The following is a 22,906-nucleotide window of genomic DNA, read 5'->3' as shown; positions in this document are numbered from 1 at the left end:
GGGATAACTCGGGTCTACACTAGAGACGACTGGACGTGTTTGCCAGATGCGCTCTCTAAAGAAAATTAACTGAAAATAGGGAGCAGAAATTGTCATTAAGACACACGATTTTGTAACTTGTTTATCTTGGAATGTGAGGGGTTACAGTAAACTGCTTTATGACGCTTCGCTCTGCGCAGAGATCAGCTCACACAAAATGATATTCCTTCAGGAGACAAGCATGGCGAACTCAATAATGTGGGATGGCTATAAATTATATCAACAAAAAGCCTCCATAATTAAGAGGCAGGCCTCCATCTCTGGAGGGCTAATAATTGGTATCATAAATAAAACTTTTGCGAATTGTAAATTAGTGAAGGACACCTTTAAGGGACTCTTGACAATATGCGTGCCATTGGCAGATGGGATACAAGTGCAAGATCTCTTAATGATACATGTTTACTAGAACCCTTGCAAGATTAATGTTATAATATCCGAATTCAGGGACTTAATAGAAAACATTTAATATAAGATACCGGATGGTGACATCATTTTTGCAGGTGACCTGAATTCAACATGTTAGTTTTACCAGATGAAGAGCATAATACTCTTAGAAAGGAGCATCTACACCATAGCATTAAAAAACAGCATGGCAACATATGGAATAATATGTTTAATGAATGGGCACTCCATATGTTAAATGGACATGTCCAGGGAGATATCCTAAGTAAACCCACTTGGCAAAATGGTAATTGGCACTCAAGGATAGATTACATTTTCATCACAACACTCTTTTTTTTATAACTGTATTTCTAAGTTATGGAAACTAATTACATGAACATCATATGCTAATCCTCAAACTTTGTTTGAGAAATGCTACACATCAACCTAATGGCTTAAAAGAAATAGAGGTAAATTATAGAAAAAAATCAAATATCTTGGAGACACAAACTGATTGCTGTTTTCAACGATAGACCAAACCTGTTTTATAATAACTTGACATTTAATGCAAAGATGGAGGTGACGAGCGCTAATTATTTCTCCACTTTCATTCAAAATGAAATATGTGTACTCCTCGTGAGGGCCCATAATCAGAGACCAAGAGTTCATATATTTGATGATACCATACAGACCCGGAAGATAATTCTACTTGTTGAGAGTGACAGATAAAGCAATTAAATACCAAATTATTGGAAAAGGCTGAGAAAATTAGACTTCTGAAACAAAAATATAAAAATTGGTTGAAAACAAATAGGTAACTACTTGCACAGAAGAAAGGCGAACACATGGTGGAAACTATCCTCATAAACAATAGCATAAAACGTTGGTCATACATACAGAACAGGGACGGATTTCAAAAAGAAAAGCCCAGACTAACCCCATATCCAAGGAGAGTTGGGTTAATCACTTAAACAATGTGTACACTGGTATTGGTGAAGCGAAAGCAGATTACAACAATGATGAGCCGTAAAATATTTTTTTTTACCATGATGTGATCATTGGGCTGATAAAAAAAATCTTTTAATTCGAGGGCCCTGGTCCAAAATGGATTGAGTGATTGGGTTTTAAAGGACCCCGAAGATATGGGCAACCCTTTTGCTTATGTCCTTTGGAACTATAATAAAAAGGTAAAACAATCCCTACTTCTTGGAAAACATCTTGTATCATTCCGATCTTCAAAAAGGGAGATTGTCGTTATTCAACAAATTATCGTCCAATTACATTACTGGATGTATATATGTTAATGTTAATGTTAAAGGACATTTGTACCACGCACTATCACCACGGGAGTGGTCCCCTGGCGCTCTGGTGGCTCTGAAAGAGGAGGGGAGGTTGAGTTAGTGGGAGGAGGCAGGAAAAGTGCAAGAGAGCAGTGATGTGCTGTTGGCGGCCTCAGCCCGGTGGGTCCGTTGGCTGGGCCTGGGGTGTTTGCAGCCGGTAGTCATTGTGTAATGTTGTGCAAGACTATGTGTGTTTTTGTTTTGTTGTTGCAATGTAGTGAAGTTTGTGCGGTTTGTTGTGTCTGTAGATTTTGATAGTGTTTGGTTTGGAGTTTGAGAGGTGTATGCAGAAAGGGAAATTGTTAGTAGGGTTGGTTAGTTTGCATCTCTATCCTGAATTCAGGTGCTCGGCTTGCACAGTCTCCCCTGGTGCGGCTCTGTCCGGATCTGGGCCCGACTGGCATACAAGGTTCCTTACTCCCCTGGCCCCCACCTCTAACATGCTCTCTCATAGCTCCCCTTATCCTCCCTCCATACTCCTGTGGCCAGTGCACCTGTCAACGTCAACCTCTCAGGTAGAGTGGTGATTGCCAATATCTCGACAATTCCAGACCACTGTGGTACCTGGCGGTAACTAAGGGACTGCTAAAGTGTTGGTGGGATTGTCTGGGGGAATTGGCTCAGTCTTTGTGCGTGCTGCCTGTGTTCCAGTCTATCCGGTGTCACCGTCCAGGTGCCGTGGGAGCTACCCTCTCGGGTCGGGGATGTCCGTGTCCTTTACGGATTAGTTGTCCTTTTTCCGGTTTCGGTTTCCAGATTTAGTCTGTGGTGTTGAAGAGCCAGGTTTTTAGCAATTTCCTGAATTTTAGGTGATCTTCAGTGTTTCTTATTTCTTTTGGGATGTTGTTCTAGGTTTTTGCGGCTAAGTGATAGAAGGAGGTGCCGCCACGTTTTTTATTAAGGTATGGTTTGAGTTCCAGGCAGATTTCGTTGCTTGATTGGAGGTGTCTCGTTGGTTTGTAGACTGTTATTTTCTTTTGTAGGAATTCTGCTCCTTGTCCGCTGATTGCCCTGTGCGTTATGCACATTGTTTTGAAGGTGATGCAATGTTTTACTGGGAGCCAGTGTAGTGTTTTTAGGGCTGGAGTGATGTGGTCTCTTCTGGATAGTTTGAGGAGTAGAAGGAATGGAATGTTTAAAGATAACACATAAATGGGTTTTAAAGGGTTGGGTTGAAAGGAAAAATTTTGACGATGGAGACACTTATTTTTCAAAGGAAACTCATTCAGTTTTATATTACAGGCGGGGAGAAAGAGAACCCTATATATACCCGGAGAATTGGCGGCACTCGAACCTATGAGCAGAGAGAAGGGTCAAGGGACCTAACCAGATGCCCATACACAAATGTGTCTGCTGTGCAGTTTTGACAGTGGACAAACTCCTGTGAAAACTCCCATATCGTTGATTGGTCTAAGCGGCCTATGCAGTGAAAGTCCCAGGAACTTGCTGCAAAGCATGCCTAAAAAGAGGACAAATACGACCGGACAGACGATTTATGAAGTCCAAACCAAGATGATTCGGATGGAAGAAATACACAATGAATAAAGAAGAGAGGGAAAATCAATGTGTAAAAATACAAATGGGGAACCAGGAAATGTTATGGGATGGGAGTGATGGAACAAATGTGGAGTATAAGCCACACGTGAATAAAGTGTGACAAACGGGCTGCTGGGTTTCCTCAAAGCGTGACCTTCTTTCGAATTCCCATAGTGGCTGTAAAATTATCTGAGGCATAAAGTTAGTTTAAAGTTAACTGGGTAATAGAGGTGGGATTTAGATAAAAGTAAACAAAGGTATTCTTTAGGGACACATGCATGTTTAGACGGGGAGAATATAATGTGTTAGTACTGACATTGTAGAAATGTTGTAGGATACCTCCCATATTAAAATAAAGTATATCACAGAAAAGGGTGATTAGGTGATTATATTTTTATAATATAAAAAAGATAAAAAACAAAACATAACATTTGTACATTCAATTACAAATTACAAATGCATATGTCATCCATCATAAAAGTAAGAAAAATGACACCAAACAACAAAATACAGTGATTCCAATGCATTTGTGTTTGATATCTGAACACCATGTTTACAAGCTATTTCCTTAAACTGTATAAAGTGTAAGACAGAGCCCATAATTTCCCACCTGCAGCAGATCATGCAATTTTTCGCAATTTAAAAATTTCTAACACAACATACTGATAGTTGTTTAGATCAATGCCACTGGGAGCCCATGATTTCGACTTAGTGGATCCTGCACATGTATAGTGAAAATGCAAATTATATCTACTTCAGTTCTAGTTCATTGGTAAAATTGTAATTGATCCTAATAGCATTCAAAGAATGGTTAAAGGCAACCGGTAGACTATCAAAATATCAAACAGGTTTTAGGAAAGAACTGAGTACATCCCTTAATGGTTTCATCCTGAATACTTTGATATACAAGGCATATTACAAGGATAGTCCATCCCTGCATATTGCCAGTATAGATCTCACACAGGTCTTTGATATGCTTAGTAAGGCTCGGGTATGGAAGAAATGGAAAAACTACCAGCTCCCTGATAGTCTCTGAAACATTCTCATTCATCAGCAAGACAATACCAACCTTAGGAATAAACTGGATGTCAAAGGTACTCTGTCTAAAGAGATAACAACTGATAAGGGGTTGAAACAGGGATGTGTCTGCACCCCTTGTCTGTTTAATGTGTAGGTCTCTGACATAAGGATTTCTAAACAAGGCAGCATGTATATAACCTTGAATAGATGGGCATATAATTTGTTGGTTTACCTATATGGATGATATAATCCTCAAAGATCACACAGAGGTGGGTTTGCAACAACGTATTAATGCATTCCAAAATACACAGATGATAATGGATTGAAATTTAATTCAACCAAACTATCATAATATACTTTCCATGGCATAAAAGGGGCCCACATTTGGTTGGAAATTAGGGGAAGGGCGACTGGGTATTGTGAATTAAATACTATATCTGAGACTGTTAATAGATAATAAAGCTTGCAAGACCGTTACACTATTAAGACTTCATATGAAAGTAGCAATTTGGAGCCCAGATGAAACTTATTATAATAAGAAACATTGTCGATTCTGCCTAAATCCATTGATTATATTTTATCGTGCAAAGGTGATATCAGATCTCATGTACCGTTTGGAGGTTTGCACATTCTCAGAGGATATCAACTTTGAACGTTTGGAAGGGAAAATTTGGAGTAAGGCACTATCAATGCCTAATTGTGTGCCAATCCCAATCTTAAAATATGAATTAGGCCTTCTTTCTTTCTATGTGACATATTTATGGAGGGTGCTATTATTTTTAGAATCATTCGAACTTCCTCTAGAAATACCCTATATTATGATCTATGGTGCCAGATGAAAACCCAGATATTATAAACATTTTTAAAGAGAAGTGTTTTAAAATTTTGGATATTAAAAGAGGATATTATTGTAAACCCAGTTGCAGCCAAGATCAAGCTGTAGGATGGCATTGGTGCAATACTTGTGATATAAGTGGTCAATATAGTCTATATAAGGATATAGCACAATAAAACAAAAAAAATGGCATTCTACCAAACTACATATATATATACATATATGAACATCTTCCTAAGTTTTAGATTACATTTTATTTCGACTAGTGAAAATGAATATATTAGGAAGACTGTGGATGATAATTCTTGTGGATTTTGTGCTATCAAAGACAAAATCGAGACCCTTCACCATATTATAAAATGTCCAGCCATACAAACCTTGAGACAGGAAATATACATAAGATTTGTCTGAGGGAAACTGGCTAACCACTCATGAATTCTGGGAACGAGTATTTAGCAGGAGAAATACAGCCTTTACTATAGACGCAGTGAATTTCTTAAGAATGTCTAAAATGGTTACTATTTGATGGGACTAATTACATGTTATAAGCACAATTCCAAAGTATGAATTATTATAGATTTAACAATTGTAATGTTATGGAATTAATGCGTATGATTGCAATTTATGGAATTTCTAATTCTCCTCTTTACTTATTCCATATTCTTTGTATAAGGTTTTAATAAACCAATTGAATAAAGATTAAACAGGGATTTGAGAGTGGATTTTATCCCATTTTCTGTCAGGTCCTGCCCTGGGGCATATGCCTAGTAGATATTTATGTGCTTAAGTGTCCTGGGGCAGTGAATATGACCTGCACTTGCTAATATGTCCGAGAAGAAGAGCTTTATTTACAAAGTTTAGGATGGGTTTGCTTACCTTAGGAGATACAGGGGCAAAATGGAACATATATAGGTCTATATAGGTCTGCTTTCTGTATGTATTGCAAATCAAAAGTGGAATCCCTGAACCATGTTTTGTTCTATTGCCCGTTGTACAAACATGTCAGGACTGAATATCAGATACCCCATGTTGGCTGTAAGCACATCTACAGTGCTCGGGATGCTCGGGATGCTGTTATAGTTTTAATGTTTTGACTTGCCATGATGTAATTTTGTCTTTCGCAAACTTGCTAAATGCTGCATGGTACAAAAGGGATCATTTTATGACAAAGTCAGCATTATCAACTTATTGTTTGTAGATTGTATTAATCTTTATATAATTTATTGTAATTTTGCAGTTTTATTTGTTTACTCTTATGGTAATGTTTGAGATATTGATGTTTTGCTTTCATGAATGAATTTATCTGCATAAAGCTTTGATGTGTATAATGCTGGTAAATATATGCATTTTGACCACAAGCAGTAATTTCACGAAGCAGAAAATTGCTATGGAAATCCTGGGGAAAGGCTCCAGTAGCAAAGTCAAGTCAGAGCAGGAGATGGGGATAGCACAGAGAAAAGGGGGCAAAAGGACAAAGGGATTATGGGAAGGAAAAAGTATGCACAAGTGAACCCTAGTGCTAACAGGGCCTGAATCGCAGTGACCGAAAGAATATCCTCAGGAACACATTGCAAGCAACCTTCTCTTCCCTGTGTGGACCCTTTATAGGCAACTCTGTTTGCCACATGGAAGAACAGTAAGTCCTTTTTAATATTTAGTTCATGCTTGTCACTTCTGGTGGTCATCGTAGATTGGTACTGTGGCCAATAAGCATTTTCTTACCTACCTAAGTTCCTTCTCATTTCAATTTTGCCCAAACATTCCAGTGTCTCTTTGACCATCATTCTATAGAAATAGGGAAAAATGTAAAAAAAAAAAATAGCTGCCATGGAAAGGCGAGAAGTCCCTTCTTCCTTTCCATGACGGCCTGTCATGGATTGGGAGCGGACGCACTGGGAACAGAAGTGTTCCCAGCGTGTCCGCTCCCAAACTGGACAGAAAAAAGAAGGTAAGTGGGGTTGGGAGGGCGGGGAGGGAATTATTTGGATTGGATGATGAGGCAGGGGAACAACTTACCTCGGTCCCCACCAGGGGAAGATGGCAGCCTCCAGCTGTGTGGTGGCTCGGAGCGGGGATTACCCCATTCCCAACCTCCTCATTGGCTGAGTGGCTGCCACGCCCGCCACCAGGGAAGGAACGAATGTTGTGGAAGAGGGATTCCTGGTCGGGTAACGCACCAGCGAGGGACAACGATATTGCATGTTACAATCTCATTGTCCCTTGCCGGGCACTAAAATGACCAAGAACAATCTCTATCTAAGGCAAACCTTTGTTGCTTGCGTTCACCACTGATTGAGGCCAGATCTAGTGCCAGGGTCTAGATAACATACCATGCTCTCCACATGTCTACATGAATCACCATATGGATCCTCTAGACAACTTCCATATGATAATTTTCTAGCCTAAGCGTGCCCTTACACAATTGTCATAAGCATATATAGGAGCCTTTTCCTGTCTTCGTTATGTGTTTTTTCATTATAAACAGCTTTTAAAAAGCCATCGCACAGTTTTAACTCTACCTTCGTAATCTGACCCTGACTGTCATGCTAAACTGAATCCGGGAAATTGTAGCTTGATTTGTGGACTTTCTACAGCCAATAAGAATTGTTTACCATCTGATTACGTATTTATTTTTTAATGACTCAATGTGTTCAATTTCAATTTAACACAATGGATCTCACTATGAGTTTGGTTGCATTGTGGCTGTAAATTTGCCGGAACACCACGAAACAGAATTACTGTTAGCGCCACGGATTTACTGAGGGATTACGAGTGGTTGTAGGTTTTTTGGAGCCCATAGGACTCAATAGGGATTTCAGGCAATTCTGCCGAATTTGTCGATTTTTGGCAGTGCAGTGACAGATTTTCCTAGAGGTTTTTGCTGGAGGCAAATCCTCCACCTCACCACCAAACCACCAAATTGTATGGCATTGCGGCAATGCGGTGGTAGTGGAATTACTGCCACGTTGCTGCCATGTTTTACCGCACCGTCATACTCGTAATGAGGCCCCAATATTTTTCGTTAAGCCAGTTTTACACATTTTAGCTTTGATTTGAAACAAGTTGAAATTAGAATATTTCAACTTTTAATTGTACTCATTTGTTCCTCTTCAACTCTAATTGCAAGAATAGAACAGATGGATTCACCAACTCCACTCGACATCTTATTTGAGGGGAAATGTTGATCGAACAATCAATGTGATCTTACACTGCAAAAGCATTGGTGATACTGTTTATATAGAAGGGTGAATGGGGGCATTTTTCTTCGTCTTTCTTTTTATTTTTAACCTCTGTCCTCTTTGTCCCACCCATACATTATCACCTTCTTTTGCGTTTGCTTGTTTTCTGGTCTTTTTGAAAATCTTTCCTGTCACCTATTTATTTCGATGTCCTTCCTGCCCAATTCACCCTGCCCGTCCATTATCGGCTCACACTGTTTTGTCCCCCACCCCCTCATACCCTCCTCCTAATCACAGTACATTTCTCCGGAACACACCATTAGCATAGAAAAATATGAGTAATTATATTGTGACAATAATGCTGTATTCTGATATTGATTTGGTGAAAACAATGCAATATCCTTCATTTCAATCTTCTATTTTAAATTTCGAGAGATTTTGAGAGATTCTATACCAAGCGTAATGGGTGTGCTTTGTGAAAGAAATAAGGAGGGCACTCACCTGAATCCGGAGCAACACATTCACACTTATACATGGTCACATAGTCTGGCTTGAAGTCTGAGTTAATGGGGTAGTACTTGAAGGCCCCGATCATCTTCTTGATAGCGTCGTAGATGAATATGAAGCTGATCAAAGTCGAGAAGCCCTCCTCAGTGAAGCGTGTTATGTACTTTATGATAAAGCTCGCGTCGGTGGCCACCAGAAGAAGGCACTGTAGAGCCGAATGGAGGCCGATCCAGAGGCGGAACTCCATGTAGTCAATAGCGTTCCCTCTGCAATGAGTGCAGAGAAAAGTAACATCAATTCTAATGGTCACATTGTGATGGTGGCCAAACTTGCTTTATAGCTGTTATCACAACATCTTTCAATCTTGTAAGTCTTGTAGTATTCAAGTAATACTAATTGTACAGTTAATAATAAATACTCGAGAGTTGTGTTCCATGAAAACAAATAAAATTAGTATTGACTACGGTTGCATCAGACAATGTACAAGTCACGAATCGAATAGGCAGGCTACTATCCATACAAGTATACAGTAATCATGCGCAGTGAAGGGATGTTTCTCCTGTGGTCGCAAGGCGGCACATCACCAGGACAAAGGGCATGTAGGTGGACATGTGACCCATTAGGAGCATGGCAAGGCTATTTCTTGGCATCTACTGCTATTATCAGGCCCTCTTTGAACCTGTGGATTCTGGACAGCAGACATTTTACCTGGCAACCTTTAGGACACTATATCATAAGAGGTAAAGGTATTTCTCCAATGTGAGTGTTCTGATAGTGTGACTTTCCATATGAATCATATACAGTCATGTCCCCTGGCTGTGGGCTCAATGGTGCACTGCACCACATGTGGAAAGCTGCATTGATCTAAGAGCCCTGTGTCCTCAGTACACCAGCGGTAAGTTAAAGAAATGGCCCTAATAATGCTTCCTCACTGTTTTAGCAGACTAATATCGCTTCAGTGTATGTAGAGTGGCATAGCATCAAGTGGGGAGATGGATGGGTGTCGGATAGACCAAGGGTGGGGTTTAGAGCTGCAAAAAAACGCCCGCTACAGCTAGATTCTATATCTGGCCATCACACACCGGCTTGATGTGAGGCTGGACACATTGCATTCCATGCTACTGCTCTCTTATGGCTGTGACTAATCCCAGGGTATTGTCACTGCTTCCATGGGGGAGCACCTTCCCATGAGGCCATGTGGTAAGATAGTTTTTCTGAATCCCAACTAAGGGCTTAGTAAATCCATTCAACTGAGGCAGTACAAGACTCCACTCTAAGTATAAGGCTGTACCACCTGAGTTCAGGGTAGTGTAGACAGAGCAGCCAGGCTTATTTTAGTGGAGAGAGAGGGCTGTAGATTCAGTAGAAATGAAATTATAATACACATGGTCCAAAGAAACACTGAAACACTATGTATTGTACAAATAAATGTTTTTTAAAAATACAAGTAGGTCCAGATAAATGTTGGGGGAAATAAGTACTATCACATTATATATAACCACAATTATAAAAACACAAAACTGTGCTGGAAGGTACACCTACCAAAGCATATTACCTAATTTGGAACACCCAACAGGAGTTCTAGGGAAGTCCAACCAATAGTTACTTTTTAGATTACTTTCAGTAATGTAAGGGTAGTAGACCCTAGCAGGTGTACCGTGATGCTCAGCAAGAAATCACAAAATAAACCAACTGGACAATATACTTTTTGTGAATAGTGGAACACTTATTCTAGGAACAGTCAAAACCTATAACTCTGATTCATGGTTTATTTATTTATTTTGCATTTATAAATAAATAAATCCTGAATCAGAGTTATAGGACAACACAGTTATTCTAGGGGAGTTTGGGGTGTAATATTCAATTACAGTTGCTTTTCAGTTTGCAGACTAAGGGAAGCAATAACTTTAACTTATTTTAGGATAACACAGTTACACTCAGGGTAAGTAAAACCCATACACTTTTTACAGGAGCTATCAGCAACTTAAAGGAAGGTATAAACCTAAGACTGTTTTTGTGTCTGTCTAAAACAGACCAGGGAAAGCAAAACCGAGTGTTACACTTTATGAATGACTCAAAGTTATTCCAGGTAGGTAAAACCTAATGCAGACGCATTCTGGACAGGCTAACAGCAAGTCAGGGGAAGTAAGACCCAGTTGGGGACACTCATGTGTTTACCCTAACAGGAGTAGTGCAGTGAAACCAACAGCATTACGTTTGGGAAGAGGCACAACCAACTACTCACAGGTGAGTAATATAACCTTACACCTACTTTCTGTTAGAATGGGGAACCAGTTTCTAAGGAAAGAAAGATTTTATATATACTTTTCAGAATGGCAAAACATTTCTAAGGTAAGTAATAACTTTTGAAACTGTACACTCTCACAGTTACAGTTACCAACCAACTTAATGTGCAAGTAAGTCACTTTTAAACACTTATTGGGGGTCATTACGACCCAGGCGGTAATTACGCCAACTTTACCACCATGGTGTAAACTATGTTTACACCATGGTGGATGGCGGATTTACCGCCCCATTCCAAGGTGAGTGGGGCGGTAAATCCCCATTTCCCATGTTCCCTTCCCCATTCCCATTTTTGCCCCATAGGGCATAATGGGAGTGGGGAAGGCGCTAATTACGCCACCGTAAATTACGGTGGCGTAATTAGCATCATGGCGGGTTAGCGCCATGGATTTTAACGGCTGCTAAAAGCAGCCGTTAAAATTGGAATCAGGCGTTAAGGGTTAACGACGGCGTTAACCCTTAACGCCTGGGTCGTAATGAGGCCCATTCTCTTTTCTGGACAAAAGGCCCAATCCTTAGAAGTATTTTCCTTATTCTTGGAGCATGAGCGTTCTCAGTGAAAGAAGGGGAGTCACTAGGGTCTAGTATCCAACAGGCCGGTCAGGATAGGTTCTTAAGTAGCAAAAGTCAGAGTTCCTAGGAAAGACTGTTAGAACAAGTAAGTACTTTACTTTAGAGTTAGTTGAGGGTCTATCAAGACACCCTAGGAGGATTCCAGAAGTGGGCCTGGGTGAACTGGACGAGACGCCTCCCAATCACAGAAAACACCCCAAAACTACACAGGAATCAGAAGAGACTTAAGATAAGTAAAGACTCAAACCAGCACAGTACCTCAGCACAGAAGAAGATTTTGCAGCAGAAGAACTTCAGGATCTGCAGCCAAAAACCTGGTCATTGAATTCCTTCATCAAGAAGGCAGAAGACAGGACACTGGAAGGACTTGTGCAGCAAGGAACACAGGGAAGGCTCTAGGCAAGGTTTTCGTTATGGCTGGATGTGTCTCTGTGGATGTGGGACTTTTTTCAGGAGCACAGAAGAAGACAGAACATTGCCGTTTAGATTCTTGTTGTTTGCAAGGTCCAGCACTCTGGTCAGGGGACTTTTTGGACTGGAATCGTGCCTCTGGAGATCCAGCAGGGTATTGGGGTATTGCAGCCTGCAAGATCACAGCACGGCATGGGATGGCTCAAAATGCAGGCCTTCTTGAGTCTAGTGGGTTCCACCAGTTTCTGGGTCAGAGTCGTCGTTTTCGGAGTCCCCAGGTCGATTGGAAGGAAGGGCTACATCAGGCTCTGGTTACACAGCAGGCTCTCCGTTTGCTGGAAATCGTTTTAGCTGCAAATTCTTCATCTTTCTCTTTGGTTTTGGTTCCAGTGATCGCCTACCTCTTCAGCTGCCAACTGGAATCTCACACTCAGGCTGGAAGTCAAAGGGCTGCAGAGTTTCAGACTCCTCCCTCGCTTCCTGCCTTCACAGACACTCTGGAGCCTGGGCGGGGAGTCCACAGGACTCTCGCCGAAGACAAAAACCACACAATGATATTTCCTGCCCTGGATGTCAGGGTAAGGGACAAGAAAGGACAGGAAATAATAAAATGGTAAAATAACAAGACAGGGGCCATTTTGGTAAATTGAGCACACATGGGTTTCACTGATTCACTGCCACCAGCCATTAAAGGTATGTTTGTCCTTGTAACATGCCTGTTACATTTAAAATGAGAACGGGGATACTCAGTATCTCCCCCACACTCTACATAGGGTGAGGGGGGTGCTGGTCTCACTTAACAAAATGTAAAAGGGATCCATGGGACGACATAATAGGATAAATAACTACCATTTTGGAAATGGCCCGAAATTGGTTTTGAGCAGGAAGTGCATGCATCTAGTGTCACGGGGCAGGTGAGACATATCAGATTGTTGGAACCCAAGTGTATTTTAACTTTTTTGATACCTTGTGTGTTTTATGAACTTAGGAGCCACATTAAGCACTAAAAGTGTGCCTTTATCCACAGGACCACACGAGTGACCGGATTTTGTAAAAAATCTTTGGAAAAATCTTTTGGGAAATCCACAATATATCTAAGAATTATATCGAATGCAGTTTTTGCCCATTAGGGTAAGACATGTATTAAACAACTTATATAAAGCATTAATGTTTGTGCTTTAGACGAGATGTATACCCTTAATTCAGACCTAACAGATACCATGTTATCTGTTATCCTCATCTAGATTGAATTACCCTTTTGGGTGAACATTTTTGAGGCAGACACTTTTCCACAAAGAAGCTCCAGACACAGCTTTCAGACTGGATACCCTCCATTTAAGGTGAGGAGAGAACAGAATAGTCAATTGGTAATTCATTTAAGGCAATATTAGGATTGAACATTTGTTACATTTTTGTTTTAAATTATCAGGCACTGCTGGACCTATGGAACATGACTTAAGGCCTCAGCGTTTCAGAATACAATACACAGCTTGGGCTGACACCAGGTGAATATTATAGAAAACGATCATGACAGATAGTGATTTATGATGTACGAGTTAAGAAAGGTCTCGCATAGATTGTTTCACTCAATAAGTTTCCTCTTAATTTTCTTAGTTTTATAGATCAGTGTGCATTTTGAGGCATGAAAGTTGCAAAACAATTGCTGATGAGGAAGGGAAAAGAATTCCCAAAATGCGTAGAGCATATGATTCATGGATTGCTGATGTAAGAATCTTGATCATGATCCTGTTAAAAATATATTGTGCCCAATATATTGTTTTTGCAAAAAATGTTTTACATAAACAATCGAGATTGTTGATATAAAAACTATTGAGTCAAATAATTTCCTGGAGGATAAATCTGGTTACTATAAATAACTACTTAGATGGTTCTAAATGTTGATTGGATCACAAGATAATTAGGTGTGCAGGGGACAGGAGTGTTCCACAAGTTTGTGGACACCTGTTTGTTTGGTATGCAGTGATTATATATATCGAATACAAAACAACTAATACCAAAATAACTCATTTTGAAAAAAACTAAAAATGGGGGTTTGAGAGGGAATAGTGGTTTTGGGGCTGGGGGAAAAGTATTATAAAAAAAAGTGAGGGCTTTGGGGGGAACCCCACAAAACAATGATAAAGAAATGTGTTATTTTGGAATTAGTTATTTTGTATTTGTTATTTTTCATTCGTTCTTATTTCATTAGCTATAATTACATGTGACCGTTTGTTTGTCTAATTGGTAACACAACCTAGTGTCAGGGTTATTTCTCTCCCCCGCACCCTATCACTTGTTTGAAGAGAACACTGCTTTAAATGAATACAAAAGTGTGCTTCTAGTTAAGAGGAATTAGCATCGCTTCACTTCACCGCACACTATGCCACAGTTTCTATAGATGTCCCATTTGGAATAGATTAGAAATAAACTGAAATCCAGACCCTCAACGCTACAAAAGATTTCTTGCATTAAAATGTAGAATTCAAGAAGACGCAGGGATGGGCTTGCTCCTCTGCTGTAGGCCTGCCCTGTATTGCACTCACACTAAAGGGTAGGACCCAGGCAGATGGCAGAAGAGAAAGGTCTTCATTACAGAAATATCCTGTTAGAACACATTCTGAAAATCTCTTTTCACAATGACATCGTCCTCAATAACGGTGGCCTAAAACGCATAATGAAATAATGTGACAGGCTTAAAAGGTTAATGAGTGTAAAAAGCATTAAGGAAGGCCAGGAAGAAAAAGAGAAGGGTGTGAGTGGAAAGGTGCCGGGGCATTGCCTCCCACAAAGGACAAAACGGAAAACAGCCACCAAATAATAATTATTATTGAATTAAACGATTCATATTTACATTACATTTTGACTTGCATGCACCATACAGACTAGACTACAAAATGTTGGCTCATTAACTCGCATGCCAATGAAACTGCGCTAGCAATAGTGTATACACTTGCTGCATCCCTTGAAGAAAAGCATGTTAAAAATCTACAGTTTCAGTACAACCTTCCAATAAAAGAGTAGCACTTACTTGCTGAAATCAAAAAGCAGTTTTTCAAATACCAAAATGGGTCCTGTGCTGCTCAGGATAATGAGAGGCTGTCCAGCAAAGAGACAGAACACGGCGCCTGCCATGGCGGTCCCCAGAAAGCTCTCCATCACTCCCTTCAATAAAACAGCAACATAGATTTAAAAGTAGCACTGTTGTTAGCAAACTCATAACCAGTTTTAGTTACTATAAAATAGCCATAGGAATGTGAAGGTGAAAAAAAGAAAATGCCTTGCCTCCGTCAGTTATTCCCAATTTAATCGATTTTTAAACAATCGGGCATACAAAAATCGCAGATGATGTGTGTGTGTTTTAGATGCTGATGTTTAGAAGTGTGCAGGTTAACGTATTCACAAAGGTGGCCTGTTCATTCCCTGGGAGCTGGCACCAGCACACATGAGGCACTGCCAGTCCCTGCCACTACTTTAAGGTATGACAGTATCCCAGCATACTCATTGGTGCTGGGAAAACATTTCACCGCAAAGGACTTTTAAAGGACCTGTTCTTTTGAAGATCTAAAGAAAGAAACACAAATTGCTACCCCTGTTTGAGGGATAGGCATGGATTTGGGACAGCAGCTAATCATCCCTCTACTCTTACACTGAAAATAAATGCAGGGAAGGGTCATAAATGAGCCTCTGTTGCATTGCACAACCACCTGCACCTGTTCAATACAGGGGTTGGGGAATGTGCTTGGCTGAGGGAAGGATAGAGGATCTAAATATGCTCATCTATGATGCATGCATTCAGATAGCCTTTGTGACCAGGGATAACATTGTTTAGCCGCAGGTGACTATATCTCATTATTTGTGCAAATGAAAGAGTTGCAGTGCGGGGCCAATGCATTGTACCATTCTGTGGAACGGTAATGGTAGAAGCCTAGTCAACCAACATGTATTGGTGATTTATTGGTGATTTGAACCACACCTATGGAATAACTCACCCTTTTCCCACACAATCTCTCAAAAAGAAATGCAATTTTGACAACAAAAGATTTTCTTTATTTTATTTCTAAACTTCAGCACGTGCTGTGAGGAGATCACCAGCTAGATAAAGGTGAAGGAGCGTATAAAGATGTAGTCCGTGTAGGTGGCATCTTTGCAAAAGAAGACGACATGCAGCTACTACTGTTGCGGCATGTAGTAACCGTAGGGAAAACCAGTGACGTGATAGAGCATGTGTGGAGATGAGGTAAGCCCGTAAAGCCCGTAAAGGAATATTGCATGCAGGGGCTACTGTTGATATGCTAAAATACCAACCATGACGGCAGCCATCTTGGGAAATCCTATCCATTGCCAATATGCCTCTTCCTGTAGCCATCAAGGCAACATGTCTGCAGATTCTACTGCAGGGGCTAATAGGTGGCAAAGAAAAATACAGTGTTCAGATCTGGAGCTTAGGATACCGGCTGATGGTGCAGCTATAGTGGCACCGTCTCTCTTCAGCAATTTCATATCCACTACGGCCTCCAAAAAAGGGATTTAGATCCGGTGCAGGTTTTGGGACATGCTTGCAGCTGGCACTAACTCCCCCAGCACACACTAGACAGCAAATGATGGCGTGAACGAAATAGTACGCCCAGACACTTTTGGCTGAACAATGCTGGAGGTCTAATGCCACAGCAGGTATCAGTGAGCCCATCAGTGGTCCTATGTCCCTGGGAGGAGAAGGCGGCTTTGGTCCTGGACCTTGCTGGGCTGGAGTTCTTATGGAGCAATGCGCGCATCACTGGTCCTATGTCCATGGGAGGAGAAGGCGGCTTCGGTCTTGGACCTTGCTGGGTCTGGATTTGTTAGGAAGCCAACATGTGCAAGCTAAACACTCTGCAGAAAGTGATGAGTAAATATACCATGCAATTAAAGTTGTCATGCTCGAAATTTCCTGTGCACAAAATTTATGGGTAGGCAAGAAAATGTGCAATTGACCAATTGCCATGTGAGGAGCTATCTAGTGGTCCTGCCTGGTGTAGGTTGATGCAAAGCCCCTATTGTTCCCCTAACTCTGTTAAACGTGTAGACCTATTTAATTCTGTGGCATGTCATCTAGAAGATGACTTTACCCCATGACATTCCCTGTGTGGTCAGATGACAGTGCATGCTGTCCATGTACAGGACATACTGTGGGATATTTTTATCCATGCTGATGCGCCCCACTGCAAGAAACAGCCGAAAATGGATGCGCTAACCCCTGTGTGCGCAACAATTTGGAAAACTGCTCATGGCTCACCATCACAAAAGGCTGCACACCCCTGCCACACACAGTCAAATATGGGGTAAAAAACAGAACTCACTGCAGAAGAATGCCATTGGGTGCTATTACATGTAACATGAAGCAAGGCCACAGAAGTGGGCTGACAACCGAAAATGCTTTTTAAAAATGTAACCAATTGCAACCTTCAAAGTGCTGTTTCGGCGCTACATTCAGTCATTTTCCAAGCGAACCATTGAAATTAAAAGTGTACTGAAATCAGAGATTCTCCAGGTGGCTCAGAGAAAACCGGGCCTCACTGACTGACAGCAGCTAAGACATGTATTTCATGAAAAACCAGTCCAGCAACAGTTTGTTTTCAGTTACACGAGAAAAATGCAGCTAAAAGTGGCAAAAACAATCCATATCATTTTCAGCTGTGCAGAGAAAACTCCAAGCAAAGGCTGAATATTTATTTCCAGATTGCATATAAATTCCAGCACTCAAGGACAGAAATGGTGCTGGATAGATGTGTATTCTGCAAAGGAAACTCTGATGTAAAATACTCAGTTTAAATGTGCTTTTTCCATGAAGAAATTGCAAAATTTGCCTGTTTAAAAGCATGTTTTTGTGAAGGGCTTAATTCCTTTAATTGTCAAAATCCCCTATAAACTCTGTGCATTTTATATATATATATATATATTTTTTAATTAACTTCAGCCTGAAGGACTCAATGTAAACATTGAGTTCTCGAGATTTTGTTACAGGTTGTTGCACGTCAAAATTTGATTTAAAAAAAACCATGTTCGTAGAAAAAAAGCGTGTTATGCGCCTAAATAGATATATAAATCGCTAGATAATCACAGTTCATCAAGTCGTAGTGCATCTAAGAAATTTACTACAGCACAGCTCAATTTAATGCAGTGTCCAGCACTGGCATAAATCCACCAGTCTCGATTTCCTTCTGCTGCAGGCATGAATCCGCTTAGATGCAGAGTTCGCTGTGCAGTGAGCCGCTCACACTTTGTTAACAGATGTTCAGTTGTTTCTGTATCACCATTACAGAAGCAACACATATTATCTCTTCCTTCATTGATATGTCGACGCCACAGCATTTCTTTTGTTTTGAGCGCATTTAAGCGGAGTCTCAAAAATTGGGCCCTGTGATGACGAGAGGGACAGTTTGTCAGATACATGCTTGGCAGGTTTAGTTTGTGGGCGCCAGGTCCGGAGTCTAAAGTAGTCGGCATATGATTGCGACGATCAGTGTTCTGGATCCAGCACCAGAGTTCAAATTTCTTTTTTGATACTTGGGGGCGCATAATTAAATCTTTTAGGTTCATATCGGCAGCAGTTAGAATTGAGATCATCATCTCTTTCCACTCATCTAGTAGCTTCGATGAGGTCTGGCTTGGTTGTGTGCAAAAGATTTGGAAAGCTGGAGTCACTGGAGTTAGGCACATCTTGCGCAGAGCCATTAGTGATTTCCACAAAACACAAGTGTGAAGCGGGTTCAAGGATAGTTTGTATCTTATTTGAACCATCGAAATGTATGACGGTAGGCCAAGAACTCGCCGCCAAAAAAGGCCTTCCATTTTCTGCCAAAATAAAATGTCAATATTCCATGCGGCTTCTGATCCAAAGGTAATTGCTGGAACAACCTTTAGGGCGTAGAAGGTTAGAACTGGGGTGAGAGTGAATTTACCGTAATTTCTGTTCAGCAGCTGCGCTTGGATGGTGAATCGTATCATTCTGTTTTCTATGTCAAGTTTCCAATGGTGTTCATGTAGGGACTTGTTGAAGGTGATTCCCAGATAGCGAATAGAGTTGGCGATCCCGAGGGCTTTCCCATCAACTCTCCACGAGAAAGCTTTCCGTTTTTTGGAATCCCGTTCGCCAATTATAACGACCTTTGTCTTGTCAGTGTTCAGGGTCACGTTGTTGATGTTTAAATAGTCTTGTAAGTTCGTTAACTGCCGCTGAAGGCCAATTTGGGTACGGTCTAAGAGCACCAGATCGTCGGCGTAGATTATGCAGCCGATTTCGTTTTGATGGATTTTGGGAGGAAAGCATCTTAGATTTTTTCTGAACTCTGGTAGATCACAAATAAACAGTTTAAAAAGGTCGGCTGCTAGCGGACACCCTTGTTTTACTCCTTTAGTTGTGGTTATTTGGGTAGTTAGAGCGCCATGATCATTCAGCCTGATGGGGATGCCGGTTTGAGAATGAAGGGCTTTTATGGGATCGATTATGTTGCGAGGACAATTCCAGTTATTCAATTTTTGCCATAATTTGACTCGATTAATGCTGTCAAAGGCACCTTTCAGATCGATGAAAGCCAGGTAGAGATGGGTCTTGGACTTTAGAGTTTCCAGCTTTAGTATGTTCAGTAATAGGAGATTTACTTCCACACCCACACCTTTGGTAAAGCCAGTTTGTCTGATGTCGAAGATGTGGTTGGACACTACCAATTTGCAAGTTTTTGGCATAGAAATGAAGCGAAGATTTTTCCTATTGTGTCCGACAGGGCAATCGGGCGATAGTTGGCAGGATCAGCCCGATTGCCCTTTTTGTATATTGGCACAATAATCGCTTCACGCCAGGAATCTGGAATCGACATTGATGCAGACAATCGCAAGAACAGCATTTCAATAAACGTTGACCACTGTTCGACATTTTCCTTGAGCATAATGTTGGATATTAAGTCAGGACCAGTAGCATGTGATCTTTTTAAGGCTCGTATTGCTAACTCAATGTCCTCCTTGGTGATACTCAAATCCCATGAAGTTAGACCAAGGTCAGGGACGGTTGATTGTTCCAGGGATGGATTACCGAAGAGGTTTGAGAAGTGTTGCTCCCATTTTCCGGCATCAATTACATTTGACATCATGGAAGAGTGTCAGACGTTGCCTGTATTCAGGATTGCCCAGATTTCACGGGAATTCTTAGTGATCAGTTCCTTCATTAGTTCCTCAGCTCGTTCTTGTTCGATGATTACTTTCTGCGACTTTAGCCAATTACGATATATTCGATGCCGCTGACAAATTTTTGTTTGAATCGAGTTGTTGTCGCTGGTCGTGGAACTAGATTTTTTTATCGCACGGATATCGCGTCTCATGGCCTTTTTTTCTTTTGACAGTGTCGCTGAGAATATATGTTTGTACTTAGTGCCCGATTTCAAAAGATGGGGTTTAGAAGTGACAAAGTCATATAATAGAGGAGTGTAGTTCACGGACAGAGCTGTGTCCTGGTGAAATTTTTGGCCTATTTTCTCGATCGTTAGTCCATCAATCCGCAGGCGATTTCCTCCCGCGTTGACAGAGATAGAGGGTTTAAATAGGCTACAGTCTGATTGCCACTCTACGATACAAGATAGACGCAGAAGATTGTGATCGCTAGATGGCATCTCAGTTATTGTCAGGGTTATATCCTCCTCTAGTAAATTGCATGAGACCCAGAAATAGTCAATTATTGATTGTGCCTTTTGATTTGACCAAGTTGGTCATGGTGGTTGATCACCTGGGACATGTCCATTAACCATCATACAATTGCGGTTTCCGAGAGAGAGACTCCAATGATGACTCCTTATCGAAAGATCGTCAACTGGCAAAAGTTTGTAATTTCCAGCGCTGGGATCGTAGCTGAACCAGGAGCAGTTCAAATCACCAGCACATATTATTGTCAAGTTTTTGTGAATCAAGAGTGTCTCATCGATGATTGTTGTAACCACATCTATGAAGGTCTTTGTGCTTATTTTACTTGGATTCCAATATCCATTTAGGACTAGTAAGTGATTTCTCGCAGAAGTTCTTGTTTCAGCAGTTTTTAGTAGTGCTCCTTATACAAATGGATTCGGATTAAATGAGTCCAAGAGACTCCACCAAGAATTGATTTTAATCAGCATCAGGAGCCCGGATGATGGGCGTCCCATCGGATTTTTGATGGCCAGGTTTAATAAAGAGACAAAACCGTCTCTAATCGGAGGATCGGTTAGCCATGTCTCTTGGAGACAGATAACAAATACATTGGCCAAATCCAGGTCGCAAGAGTTGAATAGATGGATGAATCTGCGGGTATTCCAGGATAAGAATTCCCGTTTGCATTCAACAGGGATAGCTGATGGCTAGCGCTGAGATGTAGCAGCGTGTCGTTTGACACTTTTTTGCGCCTCAATGGAAAGTGATCTTGAATTATTTGGAATTGATATTGCTTGACGAAGATCCGCACGTCGTTGTTCATTGCTTCCTTGGGGGCTGCTCCTTGGTCTTGGTGGTGACAAATTGGGCCTGAGGGATAATGGTTCGATTGAGATGTCGAACCCAAAGACGAGCAGGTCTTCTGTGGCGTTCAGCAGGGTATTTTTGACTGAGGCTGAGGTTATATGTAAAAGAACTTGGTCACAACATTTCTCCGTGACATACTCCACGACTCAAATGTCTTCGGATCGAATGGTGCGGAGTGATGGAATACAGGAAAAAAGTTTCATCACATTATGCTGATTCAGATTAAGTTCGTGGTCTTCGTGGTGGACATTTTGTAGAAGAAGTTTACAATTCGGGTTTCCAGAGTCAGATGTTGAAGCAGCATGGACTCGTGAAATAAACCGAGGTTGTTTTTGTGACTGGAATCTTGGATGTTTGGGGTTCAAGAACCCTGAAGTTTGATGTTCTTGTTCAGCATCTTTTGTTCTGTAGTCCAGGATGTTCTTCTGCCAGGGTTCTGATTTGGAACTAGGCAAAGGTGCCGCACCAGCAACTTTGGGATTTGTATGAAGTTGGTCAGTATGCTGGTCGGTAAAAGAACCATCTGAATATATTGAGAGCTCGCAAAGATCAATCTCCGATCCTGTTGGGTTACTCACAAGGCTTTCATGGTCGGACTCCAAACGTTGTCTTTTTTTTGCAGGCGCCACAAGGTTTGGGTGATTGGCCGTTGAAGTTTCTTCCAGTGAAATGCCATTTTGGGGCAGAGGAGCTTGCAGTTTAGACCGCGAAATTAAACCTTGTTTGGTCGGAGGTATAATATTTCTGATGTATTTTCTTTGCTTCGTTTTCTGTTCACAATTTTTGTTTTTTTTCTCTTTTATGCCTGCCGAAGTGCGGTCAATTGAAACTTTTTTCACAGGTGGTTTTTGAACCGGCTTAGAAGTGATCACTATTAATTTGGCAGGGCCACCAAAAATGCCGAAGGAACTAGTAGGATTCAATGGAATGGCAAATTGAGGTGGACATTTTGGATGGTCCTTTGATGTGGTATGTGAAGTAACCACTTGAGGTGTTGTGTCCAGATTAATTATTCTAACTTCGTCAATTGTACTGCCAGTGCCTTTTTCAGTATGCTCATGCTCAGAAGGAATAACAGGTCAGTGTGGATTGTTTGCACAAGCAAGAGAGGCCATAGAGTCAGGAACAAGGATTAGAGGTTGTGATGGAGGCTTTACGATGGTATTGACCGCTGGCCTTGGAGAATCCTTGACGAGCGCCAAATTTGCGTTCATCGTTTGTGTTGAAAGGCGCATCCACTTTACAGCTTCAAGAAGGCGTCTGAT

The 22,906-nt window shown here is 41.1% G+C and overlaps 1 protein-coding gene across 9 annotated transcripts in view; it reads right to left on the bottom strand.

Moving 5' to 3' along the window:
• Positions 1-22,906, bottom strand: part of SLC4A5 (solute carrier family 4 member 5) — an 802,545-nt gene that overhangs the window by 201,260 nt on the left and 578,379 nt on the right. For all 9 annotated transcript variants that reach the window (XM_069617635.1, XM_069617636.1, XM_069617640.1 and 6 more), the window contains 2 exons: positions 15,154-15,287; positions 8,832-9,103 (listed from right to left, as the gene is read on the bottom strand). In XM_069617635.1, the coding sequence (XP_069473736.1) occupies positions 8,832-9,103; positions 15,154-15,287 (406 nt within the window). The remainder of the gene's footprint in view (positions 1-8,831; positions 9,104-15,153; positions 15,288-22,906) is intronic.

This window comes from Ambystoma mexicanum, chromosome 10 (genome assembly GCF_040938575.1).
Source record: "Ambystoma mexicanum isolate Mex_15411 chromosome 10, UKY_AmexF1_1, whole genome shotgun sequence".
Classification (NCBI taxonomy): domain Eukaryota; kingdom Metazoa; phylum Chordata; class Amphibia; order Caudata; family Ambystomatidae; genus Ambystoma; species Ambystoma mexicanum.
This window is presented reverse-complemented; position numbering and strand designations above follow the sequence as displayed.